The sequence below is a fragment of the Urocitellus parryii genome, chromosome 7, assembly GCF_045843805.1.
Source record: "Urocitellus parryii isolate mUroPar1 chromosome 7, mUroPar1.hap1, whole genome shotgun sequence".
NCBI lineage: Eukaryota > Metazoa > Chordata > Mammalia > Rodentia > Sciuridae > Urocitellus > Urocitellus parryii.
In genome coordinates this window covers 179,332,063-179,357,876 of record NC_135537.1, presented here as the reverse complement: position 1 = coordinate 179,357,876, position 25,814 = coordinate 179,332,063, and the positions used below count along the sequence as shown (strand labels likewise).

Sequence of the window (25,814 nt, the reverse complement as noted above, 5' to 3'; positions counted from 1 at the left end):
CACCGCACTGGGAGGCTGTGGAGGCTGCTGGCTTCCGCCTGGAAGGGAGCATTCTCTGGCCTAGATCTGAGATGTCCTCTGTGGAAACACTAAGTCAATGCCCAGGAGTAAAAGCCGCCGTGGACGCGCCTGTAAACGTGGCCAGCGCCAGGAGCCCGGCGCCCGCTGGCTGGCTTGTCTCAGGAGGCAGTCGGTGATTTCCGTGAGCCTCACTTGCCTCCCAGCTTTACCCCCCTCCCGCAGGGTGCTCTCCGGTGAACTTCCGCACAGGGCTGAAATGATGCTGTGATGCAGGAGGGTGACATTCAAAGGGACCTGAGCAGGGAGCGGTTCACACCGGTTTGCCAACTGCAGAGCCGGGACAGTTAGATCGTGCTCCTAGGCGTCGGGCCTGCCCAGGCTGGGGGTGGCAGAGAGTGTGCCCTCCTGCGCCTCCCAAGGGTGCGGGCTCCAGTCCCCCAGAGTCGCCCCCTAGGGGCCCAGCTCCGGGGGCGGGGCGTGGGTGACGGCTCCGCCCTGGGGCGGGGCGCGGCGGCGGGGCGCGGCGGGCTCCCTCGGGGTCTCTGCGGGCGGGCTGGCACTCCGCGGCGGGGGCGCGATGGAGGCGCCGGCCGAGCTGCTGGCCGCGCTGCCCGCGCTGGCCACTGCGCTGGCGCTGCTGCTCGCCTGGCTGCTGGTGCGGCGCGGGGCGGCTGCGAGCCCGGGTCCCGCCGGCGCGCCCCCGGAGCCCGCGACCCCGGTGCCGGCAAGTCCCCGCGTCCCCGAACCGGCGGCCGCTCCCGGGGGGCCGGGACTGCCCGAGGGCCCGGAGGAGCCCACGGAGCCCGGGGAGCCCGTATCAGCGCCGGCCGAGGCCGAGGAGCAGGCGGCGGAGGCGAGGCAGGTACGCACCGGGCGCGCCCGCGGCGCCCTCCCACCCAGGCACCCGGGACCCTCGGCCTCGGCCGGCCCTGTCGACCCGCAGCGCCGGGGAAGCGGGGCCGCGAGGCCCCAGGCGAGTCACCCGCCCCGGGAGGGGCAGAGCCGGCGGCCGGCAGGAAACGCGGGTCCCGGCGTGCCAAGTCCGCGGCTCGCCATCCTCCCCTGGAAGTGCCGCCAGTGGCCGGCCGGCGGAGTTTGTGTGCCCCTTCTCTTCCCGACCTCCGCCCCTGCGAGCCGGGAGCCGCCCCGGCACCAGCCCAGGCTCCGCGCGGCGCTCCCAGGCCTCCCACGGCGCCTGGAATTTCGCTGCCCGCCGTCCTCCCGCCCCCGCGCCCCCTGTTCCCGCATCCACGTGCACGCGGCTTATTTCAAGGCGGGCAGTAGAAGTTGGGATGTTGACAATTTAGTACTTTTGGAGGGTGAAGAGAAAAGCTGCCTCTTTTTTAGGCCCACTTGAAATCCAGATTCCAGAATCGCTGTGGCGTTTTGTGAGGCCCATGGAGGGGACGGAAAGGAAGACACTGATGGCTGGTTTTATTGTCATTTTCAAACTGCTTGTGGGCTTTGGCACATCCCCGACCCCACTTCCCAGGGCGCAGACGAGTCTGGCTTGTGTGGTGTGAACGCTGCCTCCTGGGGGGTCCCCAAATATGCTTCAGCGTCCCTGCCACAGGCCCTGGCTCTTGTTGGCCACCAGCTCTGCCTGACCACACTGTCTTACCCCAGGCTAACTTCAGCCCCGTTCTCTCTCAGATGCACCTCTTCAGGCTGGAAACCTACTTGCCCTTGTTATCAGGATTTCACTGTCCTGGGCTGGCCTGGGCCTCCACCGCTGGCCCACCACTGGGTTTTGTTGTTTCCCAGTACTGGGGAGAGAACCCAGAGGTGCTCTGTCTGAGCTGTAGCCCCGGCCTTTTTACTTTTTATTTTGAGATGATAGGGTCTCGCCTTATCCTCGTGGTTGCTCAACCTTGGAATTCTCAGCCTCAGGTGGGCTTGGGCCACCAGGCCAGTCCCCCACCCCCAAGTCTAACTGTAACATTTTCTTCTTATTCCTGAGCTCCTTGCTTTGGAGGAGAGGACACAGCCCCGCAGTGGAAACCATCAGCAGGCTGTTCTAGTGTTGTCAGCAGATCTGCGATGCCCACTCTGTCCTTTGCTGGACACAGTGGTTTACACTGGACAGAAGCAGAGGGGAGAGGAGGAAGCAGAGACTGCCCTCAGGCATTTCTCTCTAGCTCTCCAGACCCCCTCTGAGCAGGCGCTTTGCTTGACAAGTGGGTGACTAATTGTGTCATTGGAGTGGCTTCTAACCAGCCCTGGGGAAGGTGGAGTATGTCTGAGCTAATCGGAGGCCATGATGCTCTTGCAGGGGGAGGCACGATAGCTTACCCAGTTAATGGCAGGTGGGGCTTAGACATGCCGCGGTTTGTGTTATATTTGTTCCCATGTTTGGGACTCCTGCCTCACTCGTGGTCTCATGGGACTATTCTCAGGACATCACTGGCTCTCTATCAGCCCTACTTATGAATTGATCCTTTATCACCCAGCAGTAGGTTCTAGACTGAAGGCCAATGTCCTTTGATGGCACACAGTCATTTCCTGTCCTCTGGGATACAGCTCTTCTTTAACTTTCCACAGGGCTTTTGGGCTGTCAGCACATATGATATGTAACGTGGTGGATTCAATAGTGTTGTGGAAATAGAGGCCCTCAGCTGGATGAGGTGGTGCCTGGTGCAGGCCTGTGATCCCAGGCTGAGGCAGGAGGATCACAAGTTCAAGGGAAGCCTCAACAACCTAGTGAGACCCTGTCTCAAAATAAATAAAAAGGGGATAGGTTGCAGCTCTGTGGTAGGATGCCCTTGGGTTTAGGCTCCAGTGCCATTAAAAAAAAAACAAAAAGGAAATAAAAATAGGGGTCCTCATATAATCTGCCCCTACCTGGGTGGATGCATATCTCTGAGGTCCACTGTGTGTCTTGAAGGACAGTATACAGTGTGAGCGGACCTGATGCCGGCTGCCCTGAGGAAATCCACCTTGTGGAGAGTTCCCTAAGTCATCTTCCTTATTGAGAGGTCTGGTCCCCTTTGGATTCAGGGCCCCAGCCCTTTCTGAGCTGACCAGCTCCCCTCCTGGATCAGGACTGGCCCACACCTGTGTGTCCTCCCCACCCATCCCAGGAGTGGAATGAACTGAAGCAGCTGCTTAGAAATTGTCTCGACATTGACTTGGACATTTCCAAAGGTTTTCTGTTCTGCTGAGGAGGAGCTTAGGGGACAGTTGGGAAGAAGGCCCCTTGGGAAAATAACACAAGGGGCAGGAGACAGGGGCAGCCTCCTTTGGGCTCCCTAAGTGAACCCAGAGAGAAGGGCTGGAGGGGCAAGGACACCCCACCTGCTGTTAGCCCAGAAGTCACTGCCCAGGAAGGGAGGGAGAGGCACGCTCAGCCCTGCTCCTGGGCTCCCTCCCTCCCTCCCTCTTCATTTTCCATCAACTGCTTCCCTTCTAATCCAATCCTCTTCTTTCCCAGCAAGGCCTGGGCAGTCTGGGGCAGCTGCTGCCTCTGACTCACAAAGCTGATTACTGAGAAGGCTCTGGAGCCCAGGGTAGCAGCCAGCCTTCAGCTGCTGCTGCAGATCACTCCCGACAGCACCCCCCGGTGCTGGGCACCCTCCACAGGACCAAGTGGCAGGAAGGGACCATTTATGGGCTGAGGCCCTGAGCGTGAACTGAAGAACTGGAGATGGGATCAGTGCAGCCCAGACCAGCAGCAGGGAGGGCCTCTCCCTTCCCCTCCCTTCCCTTCCCCTCTACAGAGCAGCCAGGGCAGGGAGTCCCAGGAGAGGGTGGAATCACATTATTGGAGCCATGGCATTTCTCTTATAGAGATTAGTGTGGAGTAGGGAGTGTAGGACAGATGACAGGAGCACCGCTTTCACAAAGGACTGGGAACCAACCACATCAAGGGCAAGAGCTGGTGCCTCCTCAGGCCCGAGAGTAGCAGGGTTTTGGTGCTTCCACGTAGGTTGGGCTTTTAGAATTACGGGGCGGGGGGGGGGGGGCTGGGATTGTGGCTCAGCGGTAGAGCATTCCCCTAGCACCCGCCTAGCACGGGAGAGACCTGGGTTCCATCCTCAGCACCACATAAGAAAATCAAGGCATTGTGTAGTGTCCATCTGCACCTAAAAAATAAATGTTAAAAAAGAATTACCGGGAGGGCCTCTTACTTAATGGAAGTAGGGCTTCCAGCAGGGCTCTCTCTGTGTCCTAGGGTTCCCCGTCAGCATCATGCGCCAGGGGTCAAGGGCCATTCCTGGCAAGAGCAACAAATGCTTTGTCTGTGCCAGAGCTCAGACATCTTGGCCCTTAGGTTCCAGCTCTGCTCAAACACATAGTAGAAGCCGGGTACCGTGGCTTATGTCTCCAATCCTGACTGTCATGATTCAAATAGTTACATAAAACGTGGGTGTGTATGGAGAAAGAGAGCAAAGATGGCAGCATTGGTGTATCCGGGTGGAGGGTGTATGGTGTTCGTTACTGTATTGTTCTTTCAACTTTTCTGAAGGCTTGGAATTTTTCAAAATATAAATATGATATTGGAAAAACAGCCCGGTAGGCGTTCCCCAGGAGGGCTCTGCTGTTTGGACACTGCAGCCGTGGTGGCCTGGTAGCTGCACGGCCTCCCTCTGTCTGTCCTGGTCCTCTGGCTCTGCCTGGTTTGCTCCTCTGAAGTTAGGTCCAGTGTCTCCTTTCCTAGCTGAGCTTTGGCCACTTTGCTCTCTGTCCCTCCCAGAGTGGGCAGGGCAGGCAGGCCCTTCTCCACAGTCCCTCCTGGCCTCCGTGATACTAGTGCGGTCTCACCTTGCTCTCACCAACCCAGGTGGTAGGGCCAAGTAGGTATCTGGCAGTTTGTTCCTATCACTTTGGGTTCTTTCCTTGGTCAACCTGGGCTGATATATCACAGTACCTTAGTCTGGTGGCTTACACGACAGACGCCTCTTTCTCACATCTGTGAAGGCTGGAAAATCCACGATCAAGGCGTCAGCAGATGGGGTCTTTAGCGAGGACTCTCATGGTGCAGACGCCACCCTCTTACTGTATCGTCACGTGCCAGAGAAGGGGAGAGGCTCTGGTGTCTCTTCATGTTCTGATGGGGTCCCCCACCCCACCCCAGGGGCTCCAGCCTCATGATCTAATCAGCTCCCAAAGCCCCCCCCCCAACACACACACTGGGAGTTATGGCTTCAATGTACACATTGGGAAGGGAGCAGGGTGCACAAACGTTGAGTCCGTAATAGGCCTAGTGATTGGCCGAGGTAGCAGAACTGGAAATAATCCAACCTTCATTAATTAAGACATTCGATTAATTAGAAAATAATGTTAGATAAGTAAAGAAAAGAAAATAGTAACTGTCCCTGTGTCCCTCCACTGAACGGGCTGACTCCAGGGGCTGGAAACACGGGGTGTTTTTTGTAAAGTTGTTTAAACTCATTTAATTTTTTTTCCATATAAGAAAGAAGTCTGGGGGCTTTTCTGATAGCTCAACTCTGTTCTTTCGGAGGGAAAAAAGTCTTGATGGCACACAGAAAATTCAGCTGTCAGAATTTCTACCTAGTGAAAACGAGTTAAGTTGTAAAGACTGTGTCTCGGGAAGAAAGGTGCCTGGCCTTGGAGGGTTAGAAGTCAAGCACTGCTCAGGCCACCCTGAGACACTGCTCAGGCCACAGCCGGGGCAGGGGGTGGGGGGGTGAGAACCCTGGGTCCTTGATGGGGGTGCTCTTGGGAACTTCCAGATTCTAGTGGTCAGAGCTTTACGAACCACCTGAGCCTGGGCACACTGGACTTGCCACTGTCAAGGTCACATAGTGGACCAGGAGATATAGTCAGGCTCGGAGCCTCCTGGTGTAGGGTCCTGGCTCTGAGCTGTTTGCCAGCCTCGTGTGTGTGTGTGTGTGTGTGTGTGTGTGTGTGTGTCAGGGAAAGGGGTCCCGGGGATTGAACTCAGGGGGTTCTACCACTGAGCTACACCCCAGCCCTTTTTATTTTTTATTTTGAGAAGGTCTCTCTAAGTTGCTGAGGCTGGCCTGGGACTTTCCATCCTCCTGCCTCAGCCTCCCAAGTTCCTGGTATTGCAGGTGTGTGCTGCGTCACTTGGCTCCTCCTGAGGACCCAGAGTTTGAGATAAACCTCAAGACAAGAAAATACCCTAACCCAATGGTATCTACTGACAACTCCCAGGAAACCTTTTTAATTCCTTATGACAGTTGAGACTGGGGTGTCCTCTGGTTGTGGACTCCAAGATATTTTTCTTTAAACGTTTTTATTAGTTGTTGATGAAATTTTTAGATTTTATTTCTTAATTTATATGTGGCACTGAGAATCAAACCCAGTGCCTTACATATGTTAGGCAAGAGCTCTACACTGAGCCACAGTCACAGCCCGCCACAAGATATTTTAAAAGCTGGCCACCAGTATTAATAGATTCAAAGTTGGACATGGTCAGATTGTTCAGCCTGATTTTCCACAACAAAATCATCCCTTCCCCGACCTCCTTAGGTCTGCCCTGTGGATCCTTTAGCTCTTTCCCAACCTCCTCCTTCCCTCCGTCCAGACGTGGACACTGGAGCTCACCCTGGTGATTTCTGACAGGGCGGCTGGAGGACAGACTGCTGCCCGAGGGCACCCTTTTGGTTTCTTTTGTTTGGTGTGAAGCTTTTGATGTCCTCTAAACCCTTCGTGGGAGCACCGCCCAGCGTGACGCAGGGATGGAGCCTGGCAGGCCCTGCTGGTCCGAGTGGGCGTCTGCTCAAGGCCGGCGGCTGTGCCTCCACTGGGAACCCAGGATGGGCTTCTGGTCTGGACTTCTCAACGCTGGGGGTGGGGACGCTGGTCACAGGAGCAGCCCACCCATGGCGCTTTGTCTCCTCTCCCTCCAGTTCTGGCTCCTGGCCTTCCACACTCTGAGCCTGTCCTTGGGCAGCGCTCCCCTTTGCTCTTTGCCCCCCTGGAAAAGCTCATGCCGTAATCTCATCAGAAGGTCTTCAGGACCTGGCCCACCGTGGCTGCCTTCCAGAACATTCCAGTCACCACTGTCTTCCTGATCCATAGCTGATGACACCCAAGAGCCTGTGCCCAGCCCCGCCCCCCCAGCCGTCCCCTGCCTGTCTGTGAGCGGCTCCCTCTCTTCCGCCTTGTGCCCTCCTTCTCCTCCCTCCCAGACCCCTCCTCTCATCCTGGCTGCCACCGCGGCTGTCTCCTCTGCTCGGCCACAAGCCCAGGAGTGGCCTTGTCTTCTCCTCCCTCCCCCCACCCGCAGCCATTCCATCTCAGGTCCCATCTGTTGCCTGTCAGGGGTCTCCGGAGCCCAGCTCTCCTTGCTGGCTGCCTCTCCAGGCCCAGGCTCCCTGGGCTGTCCAGTGTCCTCCCCCCAGGCTTCCTTCTACCTGGCCGCCCCTGCCCCCCCCCCCAGAAATGACATCCCAGCTGCCAGCTGCAAGCCCTGCTTGGCTTCCGCTGCACACAGTTCCTCGCCCCCCTCTGCTCCCAGCCCTCGCCTCTGCTGCTAATGCAGCCGCAGCCCCGTTCCTGGCGCTCAGCTGGCGCCCACGTCCAGACCCTCAGGGGTCTACTGGCTCCAGCCCGGGTCTTCACAGGAGTCCTGCTCACCTGGCACATCTCCATGTCCTTGGCCACGCTGGCAGATGGACAGTCGCCCCACCCCCTCCTCCCTCGCTCTCCAGCGCAGTATCCTACTTGGCCTTCTTGGTGGCACTTAATCCAGGGTGAGGTCATCTTTATTTTGGTGCACATTGTCTGCTGCTGTGCAATGTCTGCTCCAGAGCTCGGGCCTCACCCGCCAGTCACCACTGCATCCCTAGGTACCCAGCACACAGTGGGCACCGAATAAGTTCTTGTTGAATGAACAGGCAGCAAAAACCACAAAAAGAAACACAAGAAACCTCTGTCTCCTTGTCTCCGCCCTGGGTGGCAGGAAGCAGGCCTTTGTCTTCCTGCTCTTGGTCTAGCTCCCCTGGGAGCCTGCCCACGGTGCCTACCCCAGAGAGGCAGCCTGTTCACGACGCGAGGTCACGAGGTCCCCTGTGCTACTGGAGTTCAGAAACTGGACGGTAGGCAGTTCATCAAGGTCTCTTCACCAGTATGTGTTTGGCTTGAGGTGGAAGCCACACGAGATCAGCGATTTTATAACATTTTCTAAAGTGCTGGATGCCTTTTCCCTCCTTAACCTTACAGGGAAACTCCGCAGGCAGAGCTAAAGCAGAGCCAGCTTCTCCTGCTCCTCCCCTTCTCCTTGCTGTGTTCCTGCAGACTCTAAGCTAAAAGCCCTCCATGTCAGGTCCTGTGACCTTGCTCCCCACCCTCAGGGTCCTCAAGGCCCTCAGGTGAGCTGCAAAGGACAGATCCTGGCCCCATGCCATGGTTCAAAGAAGCAGCCTAAGCCCCAGCCCGCTGGCCCGTCCCATGGTGGAAGATGAGAATGCATCTCCGTAAGCCCAGATGCAGAAGAAACTGGACTGAGAACTTGAAAGCCAGGGATCACTGGAGTTGAGGACGGAAGTCCGTACAGGCAGGCGGTGTGGGGCCGAAGAGGGGATTAAAAGGGAGACCCAGAGACCGCCAAGCAAGGGAGAGTTGGGGAAATCAGGTGGAAGAGGGAGCAGGCTGAATCAGCAGTGCCAAAGGTGCCAAGCAAGTTGAGGGGCCAGCCTAGGGCAACTGCTGGTTCTAAAGGGAAGCTCTTCGTCACACAGATAAGGATTTGGAGAGTGAAGCTGCCGTTCTCCACCTGGAGCTGTTGTTTGGAGCGGGTGGTGGGGAATTGTTTCCTGGGGCTTTGGGGAGAGAATGGCAAGACCTCTACCCAGAGCTGGCGCCAGCTCGTCTTCACTGCCCGGCAGCCAGTGCCCCCCTGAACGCAGAGGAGAAACCCACTGATGGCTTAATGCAGTCCTTCTGGAAGGAGGGAGAGTCGGCCACCCGGGAGGTAGCCTTCCCCGCGCGCCGCCTTCCCACCTGCCTTGCCCATTCTCGAGGAGGGAAAGACACCCCTTCTAGAGTGGGGAACAGCCTCCCACTCCCCCCGCCTAGTGGGGCTCTGTCCTTTAAAATCATCCAGATACCCAGCCCCGTTGGTACCGTCACAGCAGGAGGCAGCTCTGGGGCTGCCCCAGTGGATCCTGTTTGCAGGAGCCCAGCCATCTCCCCTGGCAGCAGACAGACAGTCTCAATCTCATCTCCCTGTCACCCCTCAACACATGTCCCTCCGTCTCTCTTCACTTGCAAGCCTCCCGCCCCCTGGGGTCAGCCCAGATAGCCATAAACACCCCGCTGCACAGGAGTCTGGCTTTCAGTGGTGAGAAGCCTCCCAACTGAGCCCCAGAAGCCTGCCTGTCCCCTCAGCCACTCTCTCTGCCCTCGGCCCCTGGGGAGTTGGCTGGGGCTCCTGGCCACAGAGAGGCCGTGGGGAGGGACTTCCCTTTGCTTTGCCTCTCCTGCCCCCACTGGAAGAAAAAGCTGAATTGGAAAGTTATTCCAGAACATGAGTCAAGACTTGCTCTCTATTCAGTAACACAATATGAGACTGGTCCATGTGGAGATTGGTGTGGGGTCAGCTGGGCCAACTTTGGGGACCAGCCAGGATGGTGTCAGCTGTCTGTCTCAGTGGGGGCCACTCATTCACAATCTTCATGAAGTTGATCTGCTTGCCCTAGAAGCATGATGTATTCATTTGCCAGGGCTCCTGCAGCAGAGTACTCCAGACCAGGAGCTTGACAGGAACGTCATTTCTCACAGGTCCACAGCACGGAAGTGCAAGTTCAAGGTGTGGCAGCTGGTTCCTCCTGAGGCCTCTGCTTGGCTTCCGGATAGCTCCTTCCTCTCTTCCCTCACACCCCCGACCCGTGTTCTCACATGGTCTTTGGTCTGTGCACATTCCTGGTTTCTCTCCCTGTTCAGATTTCCTCCTATAAGGACAGCACTCCTGGATTAGGGACCCCCTAGTGGCCTCATTTCATCACTTGTTAAAGGGCCTGTCCCTAAATGCATCCTTCAGTATCTCAGGGGGATTGTGCTGGGCCTGGCCCACACTAAAATCTGCAGATGCCCAAGTCACTTATATCAATGGCATAGTACTTTCGTATGTCGTGCAAACCTCTTCCTGTCTATTTTAGGTCATCTGTAGATTTTTTTAAATTTTTTTTTAGTGTCAGAGATTGAACCCAGGGACTCTTAGCCATGGGACCATCCCCAGCCCTTTTATTTTTAGTTTTGAGACAGGGTCTTGCCAAGTTGCTTGGGGCCTCATTAATTTGCTAAGACTGGCTTTGAACTTGGCCATCCTCCTACCTCAGCCTTCCAGATTGCCGGGATTGCAGGCCTGTGCCACCACACCCAACTCATCACTTTTTAAAAATGATTTTATTTTGGTAATTAATTCATTTTCTTGTGGTAGAGGGGATCAAATCCAGGCTTGTTCCACCTCTGAGCTACATTCCCACCCTTTTTAAATTTTTTATTCTGAAACAGGGTCTCACCAAGTTGCCAAGGCTGACCTTGAACTTGTGATCCTCCGGCCTTAGCCTCTGGAGAGGCTGGGACTACAGGCATGGGTCTCTGCACCTGGTTCTGGATGACTTATAATCCCTAATGCAATGTAAATGTTGTGTAAATAGTTGTTAGACTTATTATTTAGTGAATAACGTCCATATGTGTCCAATACAAGCACAATTTTTCCCCAAATATTTTTAATCCACAGTTGATGTGAATTGGTAGATGGGGCCCTGCAGATTGAGGGCCAGCTCTGCTGTCAGGCTGAGGTACTTGGGGTTAAGCTTTGATATATGAGTGGGAGTGAGGGGGGCACAGTTAGGCCCATGACACGTGGGCAGCAATCTTAGGGCATCGAGGAGAAGTCACTGCTGGGAGCTGGCAGAGTGGCCCACATCTGTGGCCCCAGGTACTCAGGAGGTGGGAGTCCAGGAGTTAAAAGCCAGCCTAGGTGACACAGCAAGACCCCATCTCAAAAAAATAAAAATAAGAACCAGTGGCCTTTCGAGAGCTTCACAGTTAGCACCTGAGCAGCTGCTCCCTCCTGCTTCCTTGAAGGCCCCAGCGTGACCTCTCTCAGAGATCCTGCTGCCTCCAGGAGACTCCTGTGCCTGAGACCCAGAGGCACCTGGGGCTCTCCTGCTGCGGCCATCCCGCTCTGATACCAGATGGGGAGCTGAAGGCTGGGCAGCCTGTGTCTCCGCCCCAGCTTGGGAGCCTCTTCTGGCTCCTCCTGCCCTCATCTTGCTGCCCCCCCCCCCCCACGCATGGCTCCAAACGCAACTCTCCTCCTGCTTCTCCCTGTTGAAAAGCTCGGGAGGCTCCGGGCTTCCTGAAGGAAGAAACCTGAACCCTTTTCTGTGCCACCTGAGAACTCTGTGGCGCAAGCCCTGCATTTCTGTCCCCTGGTTTCTGACCCTTTCGTGCCACACACCTCCCTGCAGTCAGGCCAGGCTCATGCAGTAGCTGGAAAACCCTGGACTCTGGGCCTCCGAGCCTTGGCCTGGCTGTGCCCTCTGCCCAGAGTCCCCTTCCCACGACAGCTGTCAGCACCCCTGTCTCAGACCCCATCAGAGTGCCGCCCCCCTCTGAGACTGTCCTTGCTCTCTGCAGGCCCAGCTGAGCCCCTTCCTTCAGGCCCCAGAGTGTCACCTCAATGCCTCGCAGAGTCCTGAACACAGTCTGCAAAACTCAGCGTGCCCCGGGACCTTCTGTAAGGAAGGAGAGAGTGCAGTCCCCAGGAACTGCTCCTTGGGCCTGGCACACTCTAGCCCTGTCCCCATCACAGCACACAGCTCTGGCCCGAGGCTGATGCGCCCTCCTCCTGAGTGGTCTTCATCTTGGTCTTAACTGTGCTGCTTCTGAAACCTCCACTTCTTTTTTCTGGGTCAGCCTTCCATTTTTCTGTTGTGCACACATTTTTATAAAATAAGAGCCAGATGCAACAGGGAGGGGTGTTTTGATGTGTGAAAAAGAATAAGGGGGACTGGGGGTATAGTCCGGTGGTAGGGCACACGCTCAGCATGCCTGAGGCCTGGGCGCCATCGCTAGCACTGCACACACGCACAAAAGGAACCCTATCACTGTTCCTGTGTTCTCTAAAAGCCTAGGTAAGTGCTGGAGTGCAGAGCCTGGCTCTTCTATGAGGCCCTGGGGTGCCTCCAAAGAGTGCCGTTTGCTGACCCTCCCAAAACACCGGTCACTGCAGGACGGAAGGCAGCACCCCCAGGCCCTCTGGAGTCATTCTCGGGCTTCAGCTGCGTCTTCACAGGCCTTTCCCATGGGCCCAGAGCACCCTAAGGACAGGACCTGTGCTCATCCTTTCTTATTTTTCTTTTCATCTTTGTGTCCCTGGCACCTAATAGGAGAATTGGCCTCCTCTCTATCCTCCTTTTGGGGCCCTCCCCAACTAGGGTGACGTCTGTCTGTCATTAAAGAAGGCATCCAAGGCTGGGAGTGGGGGCACACGCCTGTAATCCCAGTGGCTAGGGAGGCTGAGACAGAGGGGATCTTCGTCTAAATAAAATACAAAATAGGGCTGGGGATGTGGCTTGGTGGCCCAGTGCCCCTGAGTTCAATCCCCAGTAGCCTCCCCACCCCCCCAAAAAAAAAGGAAGGCGACCTCGTGCTCACGCAGCACTTCACAGGCACTTCGCCTGTGACAGCCACTTCTCCAACTGTCCTGGCACCAACTGGACGTCCTACAGTTAAGCTCTCGGCAGTCCCTATGTGGGGCTGGGCAGACCCTGCAGGTGGCCTCAGACCTTCAAGATGCCGGTTGCAAAGTCACAAGTGGGAGACCCACACTTCCTCCAACTTGGCTGTAAATCAGGGCATCCGAGACCCCCTCCTCGGGTTGGATGGTCTGCCGAGCCAGGCACAGCCTCTGGAAGCACCTCACGTTGAAGGGTTTATGATAAAGGTACAGGGACACATGAACCGCCAGAAGGAGGCACAGAGGGCGAGGTCCCAAAGGTGCCGAGCACAGCGGCCCGGTCCCTGTGGAGCTGGGCTGTGCCTTCCTCCCCACATGGAGGTCCAGGAGCCCAGAACGCCCCAGACGTTAGGGACTTTGCTCTCCCCACACAGGCAAGACCCATCGCTGCCTCCTCCGGCCTCAGGAAAAGTGGGGGCCGAGGGCTCCAAGTGTCCCACTGTGGCTCTGTCTTCCTGGAGAGCAGTCCCGTCCAGGGGCCACCAAGAGCTAACTCGGAGAGCAGAAGGTGCTCGGTGTCCAGGGGTCTCCCAGGGATGTAGGGCACTGCATCAGGAGCTGGGGCCCAAGACCAAATGTTAGGACAGAGCTACTTCTGTTACTCAGATCGTCGGGGTTTCGGAGCAGCGTGTCAGGAGCTGGGGCGCAGAGCAAACCTGCTTTTTACCATGTTACAGTCGTATCCCTGCCTGCTCTGTTGGAAAAGATAGGCATATAAAAAAACAGCCCCAATCTCGCTGCCCAGAGACCCCATTAGCATTGTTAAAATGCGCGGAGTAACTCATGCACATAATTAGAAAACTCAAATTATTCTGAAATGTAAAGGTTGAAAGGGAGGCAGCCGCCCCAGCTCTGCTCCCTGAGGTGCCGCGGGTTCCAGAAGCTCCCCCTCTGCACTTAGGAGCAGCAGCACCCTAACACACGCCCCGAGGGCTGCTGGCCTGGCGCTGCTGCTTGCTCTCTCCCTAACACGCTGTTCCCCGGGAGTGCTGCCAGTGCCCGGGCCCACACGCCCTGCGAGACAGGGAACAGTTAGCATCTGGTGACCACGGGCACCAGCTCACCCAGCAAGGCTCAGTGGGTGAACTGTTGCTCTCTCCAGCTATGGCCTGTTTTGCTGGGCACGGCATCACAGGAGGGAAGTCCCGTCCAGAGGGCAGACCCTCAGAAATGGGGTGCTGCATCCAGGGGGGTTGCCATTCCTGGCGCCTGGAGAGGCCTGCCTACCTAACCCCAGCCACGGAGACACTCCCTTTGCAGAGTTCAGGAGGTCTTTGGACAGCCTAGACACGACCCTACCTGTGCAGGGGGCAGTCTGGTGGCACCTAGGTGGCCCTGGGCACACTGCTGAGTGGAAGAGACAGTGCCCCCAGGCAGGGGCTCAGGCCCTGGTGCTGGCCACTTCTGACCACCAGGGGCTTGTGAAAGCTTGCCCCCCAGCTCAGCTGTGTTTTGGGGGCGTCTCCCCCAGGGCTGCAGCCTGCTCTTCACTGCTGGGCAGCTCATGCCTGTCCACTCTTCTCTCAGACCTGTGCTGTTCCACATTCGCCCTCTGGGCTTCCAGGCCCCTCCTGCCCCCTGGCCCATGGTATGTCCCTGTCATCCTCCAACATTCCTGCAAGTTGAAGTCACTCCTTCCTCCCACAGAGGCCGCCCCGGACATGCCTCCTGCCTTCTCTGTGTGGGAGAGACCCGGAGCTGAGGAGGTGGAGCTCCAGTTTTGGGAAAGTGGACATGGAGATGGCCAGGCCCAGAAGGTGGCCTGGAGGGCGACGGGCCTGCGATTTCCCACGCAGCTGTGCCAAGGCCCTGCCCCGGCCCGGCCAGCGTGGCTCTTGTGCCTCTAATTTGCTCACTGCCGTGGGGGATGGGGGTCCCAGGCCCACTCAGCAAAATGGCCTCCAGTTCCCAGACAAGCACCTGGGGAAGGTCAAGGGCCTGAGGTGCACAGGTTAAAGGAGCCCCGTTCCTGGGCTCAGGGGACCTGGCTGCAGGATAGGCGCGACTGCTGGACCTGGTTACACTGGACCTAGAGCCCCTTCCCCCATCTTCTGTCCACCCTCTGCCTCCATTTCCCAAGGCGGCCGTCTGGCCCCATCCACCAGTTCACTCGTCTCTTGAGAGTGTTCACACACCCCAAGAGCTGGCCATAGCCCCTTCTCTGCCTGTGGCACTGACCCCTGCCCTTGTCTTGCAGGAGGAGGAGCAGGACTCGGACAGTGAGAAGGACCCTCCCCCAGCAGGGCCTGAGGACGAGGACGGTGAGTGGGACTCCCTTGAGCTGCAGTCTGCCCTCCTGCAGGGCCCGATTAGGTCCAGGCCGTGCTGTGGGTACCCAGCGCTGGGGGTCTGAGGAGGGGGTGCCTGGGAATGATGGCCTGGCCAAAGCCCTGACCCCCCCGCCGCCACCTCCCGGAGTTTTCTGTCTGTAATATGAGCGTGTGTGGGTCCAGAGGCCCTGGCTTCTGTCCTTCCTGTTTTTGTTCTTAGCACTGGGGACTGAACCCCGGGGCGCTTTGCCACTGAGCCACATCCCCAGCCCTTTCTATTTTTTGAGATGGGTGTCTCAATAAGTTGCTTACAGCTCTGCTAAGTTGCTGAGGCTGGCCTCAAATTTGTGATCCTCCTGCCTCAGCCTCCAGAGCCACGGGGATTTCAGGTGTGTACCACCTCACCCAGCTGACTCTATATTGCTGTTGTGTTTGGTTTTGTTTTTGTGGTGTTGGGGATAGAACCCAGGACCTTGCACAGCCTGGCAAGCCTCTACCATCTCCCCTGCCTCTCACGAGCAGGCTCAGTATGTCCCCTTTCTCTCCAAGTATCTCTGACCCATTTTGTCAAGACACAAACCACTCACAGGCCTCCCTTCTGCAGACAGAAGGCACGGGAGGGACCACCCCGCCTCTTAGTGGCTGGGGCTCCCTGGCCTCCCAGCCATGCCATTCGCGGCCGTGGACAGTCAGAACCAAGTGCGTGGGGATCCTGCTGATCGGCCACATTGCGTTTCTTTCCAAAAGAAGCTGAGCACAGACAGCAAAATGTCAGCACTTGCTACACCTGCACAGCGAGCAGGAGCCCGGAGGCCCTGTTGCTTTTCTGTGTTTTTGATATTTTATCATTTTAAACAGAGAAACTGGCTGTGTCTCCCCAGCTAGTGGGAGCGGTGGAAAGAGGGGGTTCAGGAATGTGGGGCTCAGTGAGCATCTGGCAGTGGGCGGGGGACCTCTGTCCCCACCAGGGAGGACCTCCTTCTCGGATGTGGGTCCTTCTGTATCATCTCCAATCAGGGACTCGCTGCAACTGGGCTCTCCGTGTGGGACCAGGCTTGTTAGTGATTTGGGGACACAGGCCCTTGGGCGTGCACAGGGGGAGGCCTGGCAGGCCACCTCACACACAAGCTCACCGTATTTGTCCCTGAGCCCTCCCTCCTTATCTGAGCTGCTGTCCCTGGCTAGCCCCTGTCCCCATGGCTTCCCACCCATGTCTCTAATGAAGCAGAGGGAGGGGGGCTGGCCGCCCGCTGTCAGGAAGCTCGGGTGGACACCCAGCCCCTCCGCAGCCAGCAGCTCAGCTCCCGGGGTTATTAGTTAGTGTCGCTAAAGTGGCTTCCTAAGCAACTCAGGGATTCCAACAGACTGGAAGACAGGCCCCCCAGCCCTCCCTGGGGCCTTCCACATCCAGCCCTCCTGATCTCACAGAATCAGACGCAGCTGTGTGTGGAGCCAGTCAGACCTGCCAGCAAGGCCAGCCGACCCTACGGGAGCGCCAGGCCGGCAGCTGCCTCGCGTTTCGGTTTTCTAAAACAGCAACGCAGTTGTGTTGAGGTTCACTGGTTTTATCAGTCGCCTCTGCTGGGTTCACACTGAGGGTTGGTGGCAAGTTCCGTCTGCAGCTGCAGCTGCTGTCACAAGGGCGACAGGACATACAGGCTTTGGGGGATAACCAGGGACCCAGGCCCCTTGCTCCTTCAGGATGATGGCAGTGGCTCAGGGTGGCTTCCAGATCCCTGGCCTCAAGAAGCCCCAATTCCAGGGACCCCGGAAGCTTCTGATGCTCGGTACCTTCTGTGGGCAAGCAGAGCACGAGGGGAGAGCCAGCTGATGGGCAGGAGGCAGGGCGGCCTGCCCTCTCTGCTCAGTCCACAGGGCTCCCCGGAAACCTGGCCCCAGCTCACCCCACCTCCTTGCCTCTCCCACACACACAGCCTCCTGTGTCATCCCCCCCCCCCCGCCTTTTGCTCCTGCCACCATGCTTTGTCAGGTCTTCCAGGCAGACTCCTGGGCCGTCTCCACCACACACCCCCAGCTCCCTCTCCCAGCCTCGCCTGATTAGCCCTCCCCACCTATGTTGTCCTCTGCAGAGCATTTGGGACCAACTGCAAAAAAGTTGTTTTCATCCAGGGGTTGAACCCAGGGCTGCTTAACTACTGAGCCACACCCCCAGCCCTTTTATTTTTTATTTCAAGACGGGGTCTCCCAGAGTTGCTTAGGGCCTCGCTGAGTTGCTGAGGCTGGCTTTGAACTCATGACCCTCCTGCCTCAGCCTCCCGAGCTGCTGGGATCACAGGAGTGGGCCTTGGCGTCCAGCTAAATCATGTCTTTTAATTACATGTATTTGTTTGCTGGGTGTCTCTGCGGTCTCCCCAGCACCTGGAATTGTGCTCTTTGAGTATTTGTGGACAGAGTGAAGAGCAAAGTAATCCTTGTACACAGGTAGCGACTGCTCCCCGAGGAAAGCACCCGCCCTGGGCAGCCGGCGGGGCAGGGGTGTCCCACAGGAGCCCCCAGCCTCTCCTCCTGGGCCAGGGTTTGATGAAGGAAATAGCCCTGCAGAGTGCTCAGGGCCTGGACCAACATCCAGAACTTTCTTCTCTCCGCCCAGAGGGTGCCCTAATCCGAGAGCCTTTCCTTCCCTTGTGCCCACATCCACCCACCTGCTGACATATGCCGGCCACCACTGGGAAGAGACAGCAGTGACCTGGGTTGTCCTGCTGTGGGACAGAAGAGGAACCACCTGACATTGCAGGGACAGCGGGACACACTTGTAGAGTAGCAGCTGGGGAGAGAAGCCTCTGCGAGCTGCTCCCCCACCCAGTCCTTTAGGTGTTGATGGAAATTAGAGGTGACAACTGCGGGCCACCCCAGCTCTCCAGTCAGTCTGGGGTCCAGGCAGCTTCCTTCATAGGATACTTAGCTTTCCTCTCTTGCTGCACCCTCGCCTCCTCTAGCCTGCCTTCACCCCGTGTCACATGTCCAGACCCTGTGCCCCCAGACCTGGATGGCTGCCCTTGTCTGCAGGCAGCTGTGGGTGTGCCCTTCCAGACACAGCTGCCCCCACATCACCGCCACGGGGGGGGGGGCCCAGTTGTGTTTCTAGGTCTCTAATAACTGTGGGGGAGGGCTGGGAGAACGTGCTTGGCTGGCACTCCCAAGCCCAGGAGGGCAGGTCCCCGCGGCCCTCCTGGCACCGCTGCTTCCTGAGGTGAGCCATGGCCGCCTGTCAGCAGCTGCTGCCCGATGGCTGGGCAGCGTCCCTGGGCGTGGAGGTGAGGTTGAGGGAAAGCCCTGCAGTGGGCGGCTTGGCAGGAACTCTTCACCAGAGAGGGACAGACCCAGCTCGGTGGCTGGCTCCACCGGCCTGTGGGACATGCCGCCCCAGGTGGGGAGGGCAGTTCTCTCTGGCTGTTCTGTTTTCATCTTGTCCCCATTTCCAGGGTGAGGTGGCAGGATTTCATGGAGGAGTGAGATGGGCTTAAGTGTGGGTGCTGGGGAGAGAGGACAGTGTTGCTGAGTGTCCACCCTGAGACTGGGCTGGCCGGGGCTTGTGCACGCTGCCCCTCTTTAACGGGACTTCTCTGACTGAAGTGTGGCTTTTCAAACTAATAAGGGGGGGGAACAACCTGGGCTGGGGGCCCTCCTTGGACCCACCAGGCTCTTATCAGTGCCCCTCGTCCCCACAGGAGAGACCTTCTCCTTTAAGTACAGCCCTGGGCAGCTGAGAGGAAACCAGTATAAGAAGATGATGACCAAAGAAGAGCTGGAGGAGGAGCAGAGGTAGGCAGGGCCCCTCCTGGCACGGCTCGCCCTGGGGAGGCTCCTGGGACCCGGAGGGGGCAGCCTCCGAGCCACGCCCCCGCGGAGCCTCTCCCCTCTTAGTTTGGGGGTCTTTCGGGTCTTGGTAGTTTTCAGCCTGGTGGGAAGCGGAGGGCTGGAGCCCCTTGGCTTCTATTCTTCCTTCCCCACCACCATATGAAAAAACAAATGAGATGTCAGGAAATGCCCAGAGCATGCCCAGCTGTCCCTGACGCGAGTCCACGACGAAGGCAATCCATCCCCGAGGCAGCTTCTTGGTGCTCCTCCTCTGTTCTGCTGCATGCGGCTGAGGGAGGCGCTGGGCCGCTTGTTTCTGGAATTGGGCTGCTGCACCCCCACCGCCCGCTGGGCTTCCCTCACGGCTTTCGGTCCACGCCATCCTGCCAGCGGCCACCTGTGTGCAGGGTGCCTCCGAGCCCTTTGGTTAATGAGCTGCTCCCTGTATGAGCCGGGGGACTGGCGGGGACCGGGCCCTCTGGTGGGAACTCCGCCCTCCCTGGCTGCTCCTGGGCCCGGCCTCCACCAGCATCAGGTTTGCTCTCCCACTTGGGCAGGAAGGCCCCGACGCTGGGAGCGAGGGCCTGGCCATGCAGGCCCAGGTGGGAGGGAGAGCCGCCTGGGAGCCCCCGACTCCTCCTTGGGCTCTGAGGACTGCCTCTTGACCCCGTTGCTGCCTTTATATTTCAGGATTGAGCTGACCTCTGACCTCACTTCCCTGTAGCAAGTTCCCTAGGTCCTGAGCCACAAATATTCTTGCAGATCCTTTTGGTAAGGAGAATGACTTCATAGACTAGGTGCCTCCCTCACACTGTCTGCTGATGTGTCCCCAACACCACTGACTGGTCTGAGCCCCCTCCCTGCTGCCTCATAACTGAATGACGCCTTCCTGTCCCCCTGAGCCCTCCTTCTTGTCTTGCCCAAGCAACTGCAGGCACAGAAGGCCCCTTTCCCAGGGGCAGAAGTTTCTGGAGGCCAATTAAGTCCCAGGGGGGCCAGGAGCCAGCTGATTGGGGTCCTAGTGCTCCTGGTGAGGTTGAGATCTCGGTGGCTATGGGACGTGGGTGTCGTGGTTCAGGCAAACCCTGAGGCTGGCTGGACATGCTCAGATTTGCCTGTGCTCCTCAGCCAGGGCAGCAGCTGGCCACTCCCTGTCCACGCACGCCCAGTGGTATTGGACTCAGCTGTGTCCACGTGTTTTCTGTGGTCTGCAGCCGCTTTGGAGCTCTCCTCTGCAGAGCTGAGAAGCCCGTGGCCCAGGAAGAGAGGGCTCGACACCTTGCCACTCTTGAAGGCCTCTGTGGATGCCACAGACAAAGCCACCGCTGTAGCCTGTGCTCGGGTCAATGCTCAGCGGGGACGTGAGCTCAGTGAGTGGGCCACAGGCCTCAGGCAGGGCCAGGCTGCCACTGCCACCGTGTTTGGAGCTGGGGCCTCAGAATCAGAGAGAGAATTATCTCTGAATTGTTTTCAAAGAGAGCAGCCCCCCCCCCCACCATTTCCCAACAGGACTTTCCACAATTCAGACCCAGCTCTTCTGTGGGTTGGATATTGTGCCAAGGAGCTGCTCGTGGGCTGAGGGAGGGTCCCTGGCTCCTCATCTGCACAACGCAGCCGCCACTTTGTGCCCGGGTTGAGGAGGGGCTGGCGGAGGTCCTGGCGAGCTGGAGGTCCTGTTGGTCCCATTCCCACCCCTGCCCGCATGCTTCCTGCAGCTCGAATGCCTGCAGCATCCGCTTGCTCCCTGCATGTGGTCCCAGTGCACAGCTGCCCAGGCCCCCTGGGGCCACCCACCACTTCAGCTCCACACATGGTGATGCTTGGGGTTGCAGAGGCTGGTCAATTTGGCTCTGTCTTTTCATCTTCAGCACGATACCTCCCATGGGGTGAGGGAGCTGGTGGCTGCTAGACAGTCCTGGGGGCAGCCGAGTCAAGGGAACTGCCCTGGAATTGTCCTAGGAAATATAACACTCATGCTATCGGCAAACTGCTGAGACCAAGGCTGGCAAGCAGGATGCTCTCCTCGCCTGTCAAATTCTTCCCCACCAGACTCTGTGCCTCCTTCAGATTATGTTCCAGGCACTCAGGGTGCCCAGCAGAGGGGCAGCTGGTTAACAGGCAAATGCTGCAGCTCCCTGACTTCAATTGCCTCACCTCAGCTGCCATATCTGCACCTAGAGCCTAAATCTGTATCGGGTCCTGGTTCTGGCATTCCCCTGGTTCTGGCATGCTCACGGGATTTCAGGACATGGCAAGTAGGACAAGGAGCAGGAGGGCCCAAGAGAGTGCTCAGACACTTACTTGGACATCTGTGCCCTTGAAACTGCTCACAGATAAAACGCCCTCTACCCAGGGGCCAGCCAGTGGTCGGGTCTGTATATCCAGAGTGGCTGTGACTTAGACCCTGCTGTCCTGTCTGCTCATCTCCAGTCCCCTCTGGGTGGGACATACTCATGCTCTCCTGGCTTTGGCTCTGCCTCTGGGGGTGTTCCTTGGTTCCAGCCACAGCTTCCTGGGAGATGCCACCTCCAGCTCAGAGTGTGGCTGGGAGGGAAGGTTGGCTTGCAGGCTGGTGACAGCTCCCCAGGGCAAGAGGCCTCCTCCTCACCCCCAGAGCTGGTGAAGCGCAAGGCTTGGCTGGCTTTGTAACTTGGCAGGAAAAAGACCAAGCACAGCTGTCGGCTCTTTCTTAGTTCTTCCCACTGCTAGTCCCAGGGAAGAGTGGAAGCCAGCTCATATGTTCCAGGCACTCAGGGTGCTGGCACTGACAGATGGGCCCAGGCCCCATGCTCCTGCATCTGAAGGTCTGCAGGACTGTCCTGAATCTTCTGGAAACGGACAGGAGGGGTATCATGTAACATAGTGGGGAGGTGGAAGAGGTGGTGGGGGAACCAGGGCTGTGGGACTGTGATTCTTGTGCCTGGGAGCATCTAGGAGACCAAGGACAGACTTGGATTTCAAGAGTGAATTTCAACTTCTGCCTGAGATGCACAGACTCTGATCACCAGGAGATGGCGCCAAAGGCACATAATCAGATCCCTTGCAGATGCTCTGCGAACTCATTCCCAAGTGGCCCTGCTGGGGAAGCACTTCCTAGGGTGCCAACAGGCCAAGAAAGGACAAAACGCAGTCAGTGGCTATCAGGAAGATATCCCCTGGGGTAATAGGAAGGTGCTCACTTACCCATACAAAGATCAGCAAGCTGCTTTCTAGGCTTTGCAGAGGCAGAACATGCTCTCTTGGGGACTCACCAGGGCTCTGCCAGCTCTGGCCACCTTGCAGACTATCTTGCTGCAACTGATGAGAAGCAAAGTGCCAGGTGTTTGAGAAACCTGCGTCTAACACGCCTTCTGCAATTCCAAACATTCTCCTTCCTTGTCCCTCTGTCCCCCTTTCCCTGGTACTTGTAAGATGAAATGAGTAAAATGCATTATCTTTTTCTCCCTATTTCTCTTTACAGAACTGAAGAATAATGAAGTTATCCTTAGCCTCTTCCTGAAAGCTTTCCCTTTGGGCATCTTAAAAGTTTGAGAGATAAACATGGAAACCCCCAGAAAGAAGCCCATGCAGGCTTCTGGGGTCACCTGCCTACAATTCTGCTGAGATATAAACCCCAATCAGAAATGCCTTTGGCAGATTATGGCAGGGTCCTTTGGAATTCCTTGGGTTCTGCCCTGTTTGGAGATTTTCCCCGTTTATGGTGGTCACTTGGTTAAGCTAAGGGGTTTTGAAAGATTGAGCTCACACCTTATTACCCAAGTTCACTTGCTATATGCCTTTGACACTTATGATATCACCAATTTTAGCAGCTCAGACATTTCTAAATTAGTTTATCCCAGCCCTCCTCCTTTCATCCATGTTGAAACCAAACCCCCAAAGACTCTGAGTAGTGATGACAGAGCCCAGCTCACCTATGCTCCCCCGCCCACCGTGCCCCTTTCCCTCAGAGCCCACGTCCTTGGTTCTCTGCCAGGTGTAAGAGACGCCGTGTTGACTCCAGGTGCCGAGAGCCAGGCCCTGGCTTCCCGGCTGCCCTTCTTTTTCAAACGGGGGACGGCCTGGCCCAGCCCTCTTGTCGATAAGAGGCCTTTTTACTGATGTTCTTACCAGCTCAGCAGAATCTCCACTTGTGCTTTGGCAGAAGCAATAATAACTGTGTTAGCTTAAAATAGACTTCTGGACTATGCCTTTTCCTAGTTTTCAGATAGACTTTACCAGAAAATTAGATCAGTCCCAAGGTGGTTTCTTGGAATTTTATATTTGACAATATTTATACTATAACAAACTAATCTGCAGTTCTTAGATTTGTTGGCTAAGACGTTTTACAGAAAAACTTTCCACGGGCGGAAGGCCAGGACGTCCAGTCCCAGCTTCAGGGTGTACGTTCCTATGGCCTTCCCTGGCCTGCCACCGTAGGTGCAGGACAGCAACAGAGCCACAGCCACAGTTGGTGCCTTCAGCACAGAGCCACGGACATGGGCAAGATGCCTCACAAGTCCCTACAGGGCAGTATCTAATACTCAGTAGGGACTGGCTCCTAGGCAGCACCGACGAGCACCCGACAGCCTGGCTCTCTGAACTCAGCCCTCACCCAGCCCAATAAACTTTGAGGATGTGATCTCAGTTATTGTGTGTTTTTTCGGTTTGCTTTGTTTTAAAAACATAATCTAAATAATCTCTTCGGAACTGGTTATTTTAACTCTTTCATTTTGAAGCCTTTACCCTGTTAAAAACACAACCGTCATAGCCACCAAAGCTACATGAAGTTGACTCTTGTCTGTTTGGGGAGATGTCCACATCTGACTGACCGTCCAAGGCACTCCGCCCCACCCTCCCTGTCAGTGCCTGGCACCTCTTTCCTTGTGCAGAAGTGTACGAAGTCCCTATGATAGGCCCCTTCCCAGAACTGACTAGAGATGCAAATTTCCCAGACAAAAGAGGCTGGGGTTTGGGATTGTGGTCATCCAACTGCTCAGGGGAAGAGACAGGGCTGAGGAGGGCAGGGTTATGGCAGAAGGAGTGTATTCTATAAGTGTAAGGCCAGGTCCAGAGACCACTCTGCAGGAGGCTGGTGGCCCAGAAGCTTGCTGAAGCCTGCACCCTGTAGCAGAACCCTTCCAGGGCAGGGCTGGGAGGTCCAGGCCTGAAGTATGGTTACATCCTCTCAAGGAGCCGGGCCAGTGGTGTGGAGGGCAGGGGCAGCAGAAGCCAGAATCTGGAGTAGACAGAACCAAGCTGCAGTGGCCATCCATGCTGGCAGGCAAGGGCAGCAGAACAAGAACCCCACGGTCCCGGCTCCTGCTCAGCCTCACCGGCCCTCGTGTTTGCCGTGGGAGTTGCCCCATGCTGGTCAGATGTGTGGCCGAGCCTCAGAAGATAACAGCACGGCTTGCAAACACTGAGGCTAATCTTCACCCTGCCCTCCCCTGGCAAGAGGGGCAGGGCCACTGCAGGCCATAGGGCATCTTGTGCAAGGTAGAAAAGGGAGGTCATAAAAAGAAAAGGCAGCGCTTTCCTGTGTAGGGAAATCCCGAGGGACGATGCCAGCTGCCCCTGCTGCTGCCCCCTGCCCAGCTCTCCTGCAGGCACATCTGGATGTGCCCGTTTCCCGACCAGCTGTCTTCCTTCCTCCTCTGTTGGCTCCCCCCAAACCAAGCTCTCCTTACCTAATGGAGCGGTTCTCTTCCTCCTTGCCTCTCTTTTGAGCTGCACAGTCAACCAGAAATTGAGGACCACAGGGAAACTGAGGACGGTGAACCTATGTGACACTTGGGGCCCCAGACCTCTGCAGCAAGCCTAAGACCTAGAATGCCTGCGTGGAGCAGCTGGAGCAAGCCAGCTCCTGCGTTTTAGGAGGGTTTGGTTTTAGTTTTTTCATTCTGAAAAAGCAAAGGCAGTGACCAAGGGGCGAGGTCAGTCCCACCCCACCAGCTGCTCCTGGTGGTCTCTCACCCCTTCCTGGGTTGGAAGCATCTTTTTCCTCTTGTCCTTTCTTCTCGACAGAGTTCAGAAAGAGCAGCTGGCTGCCATCTTCAAGCTCATGAAGGACAACAAGGAGACGTTTGGCGAGATGTCCGACGGTGACGTGCAGGAGCAGCTCCGGCTCTATGACATGTAGCCCTCACCGCAGACCAGGTCGCCAGCACCATGTGACACAGGGTGTCCTGGACACAGTGCCAGGCCGTTCCCTGACCCCTGGCCCACATATTTGCTACTTTCAGCCTTTTGTAGGCTTAACTTTGTCTTAGAAAGTAGGTGCAGATGTGCTCAGTTCTTGCCAGTTGTATATCATCTTAGAGGAGTCAGCCTTGTTTTCTTCCAAGGAAGAAACCCCTGACCCCTGTGGCTTCTGCTTGCTGGTGAGGTTCCTGCTGTCACATGGGTCATCTTCCAAGACAGTGCAGCCTCCCACCAGGCCCAGGCCAGTGGTCCCGGAGCGCTGACTCTAAGGCTCCACACTCAGCGCCCCGCACATGGTGTGGAGAGAATTCAGGGTGCTGTGGGGAAGACTCACAGCCGTTCCTGCTGCTGGGGTGTCTCCTCTAATAACACGACAAACAGCCTCGCTGTACCTTAGAAGGATTTCTGGAAGTTCCTGTCGTGTGGTCAGGCAGTAGGGGAGTGTGCTTAGGCAAAACAACGAATTCAAAGACCCAACTTTCACCCTGGGATCCCTGGGCTGAGACAGTGGTATTGGAATTAGTCTCCTCTAAGGGTTTCACTCATTGAGGCAGAAACTTACTTTAAATATAATTGAGACTCGAGAACACATAATACAGCCAGAACCGTACAGGACACTGCAGATAGACAGGAGGATAAAGTCTGCGACTTGGGGCTACGGATGTGGCTCAGATGTGGCTCCATGGGAGAGCACGTGCCCAGCGCAGGCCAGATGCCCAGCAGGATGTGGGGCTGCGGATGGGGTGCAGATGGGGCTCCGTGGGAGAGCTCATGCCCAGCGCAGGCCAGATGCCCAGCACTGCAGAAACACAAGGCAGCGTGCTCCCTGACACACACACCCCTTT

At 56.9% G+C, this 25,814-nt stretch overlaps 1 protein-coding gene across 1 annotated transcript; it reads left to right on the top strand.

The window, feature by feature from the left end:
- The first annotated feature begins 598 nt into the window (after window positions 1-598).
- Mxra7 (matrix remodeling associated 7) lies at window positions 599-25,413 on the top strand. The gene is made up of 4 exons (XM_026404778.2): window positions 599-883; window positions 14,898-14,961; window positions 18,660-18,753; window positions 24,793-25,413. Exons 1-4 carry the CDS (start codon window positions 599-601, stop codon window positions 24,905-24,907), a joined length of 558 nt encoding a protein of 185 aa, XP_026260563.1. The 3' UTR covers window positions 24,908-25,413.
- Window positions 25,414-25,814: the final 401 nt, after the last annotated feature.

Coding starts and splice junctions, on each gene's coding strand:
- Mxra7 (XM_026404778.2), top strand. CDS start 599: ATGGAGGCGCCGGCCGAGCTGCTGGCCGCGCTGCCCGCGCTGGCCACT. Junction 884..14,897: donor AGGCGGCGGAGGCGAGGCAG/GTACGCACCGGG, acceptor CTTGTCTTGCAG/GAGGAGGAGCAGGACTCGGA. Junction 18,754..24,792: donor GAGCTGGAGGAGGAGCAGAG/GTAGGCAGGGCC, acceptor TCTTCTCGACAG/AGTTCAGAAAGAGCAGCTGG.